This window comes from Penaeus monodon, chromosome 32 (genome assembly GCF_015228065.2).
Source record: "Penaeus monodon isolate SGIC_2016 chromosome 32, NSTDA_Pmon_1, whole genome shotgun sequence".
NCBI lineage: Eukaryota > Metazoa > Arthropoda > Malacostraca > Decapoda > Penaeidae > Penaeus > Penaeus monodon.
Genome location: NC_051417.1, coordinates 6,491,772 through 6,492,506, shown reverse-complemented (window position 1 = coordinate 6,492,506; position 735 = coordinate 6,491,772). Strand labels below are relative to the sequence as shown.

The window sequence follows — 735 nt, the reverse complement described above, 5'->3', positions numbered from 1 at the left end:
ATCCCACTTTTTTGTTGGGTGAGTTGTTGTCTCATCTTCTGATAAACTTATTTGAGTTATATTGTATTTTCTGCCTTTTATCAATGTTTTTTGCCTTTCTTAATGGACGGACATTATTCTGCAGGAGAGTTTCTGAAGCTGGATAAGTGGCTGACAGACAAGATCCGTGAGCATGGAGAGGCATTCATCTCGGCATGCGTCAAGTTCCTGCAGCGCCGGTGTCCTCACCTGGTGGGTGGCAAGGAGGATGGGATGCAGAAATCTTCGCAGCTTCCTCCTGAAACCATGGCCACCATTCTTGTGTGTCTTAATGCTTGTGCTTTGTGAGTACTTCAGTTATATTATTTAATGGTATTCAGTTTGTTTTTCCCCTTCCAGAATGTTCAGTTTAAGAGGGAAGGATTGTATTTTGGTGAATTATTGTCATTATTCATGGTGATTTATCTCTTAGATGACATGCGATTTGTTGTAAACTACTTGGATGCCTGATATGAATGTTTCTAAACAAACATATGGCATCTTGTATTCCTTTCTAGAAATGTGTCTCAAGAATTGTCAGACACCATTGTGACCATGGTTCAACACTGCAACCTGATGAACAGACCTCGAACGCAGCAAGGAGTGGTAAGCATGTTAATATCTTAAAGTAATATGCTACTGGTCTTGAAATTGCATTTGTATTGTTACATCATCATTATAAGAATATTTTTTCAGTCTTCTGTTGTTTCAATTCAT

At 38.8% G+C, this 735-nt stretch overlaps 1 protein-coding gene across 1 annotated transcript in view; it reads left to right on the top strand.

Annotated features, from left to right (window-relative positions):
- LOC119593394 (CCR4-NOT transcription complex subunit 1-like) overlaps positions 1–735 on the top strand; it is a gene marked incomplete in the record, with an annotated part of 36,043 nt that overhangs the window by 17,843 nt on the left and 17,465 nt on the right. Inside the window, 2 exon segments of the mRNA XM_037942323.1 lie at positions 125–323; positions 537–624. Of these exon segments, the coding sequence (XP_037798251.1) occupies positions 125–323; positions 537–624 (287 nt within the window).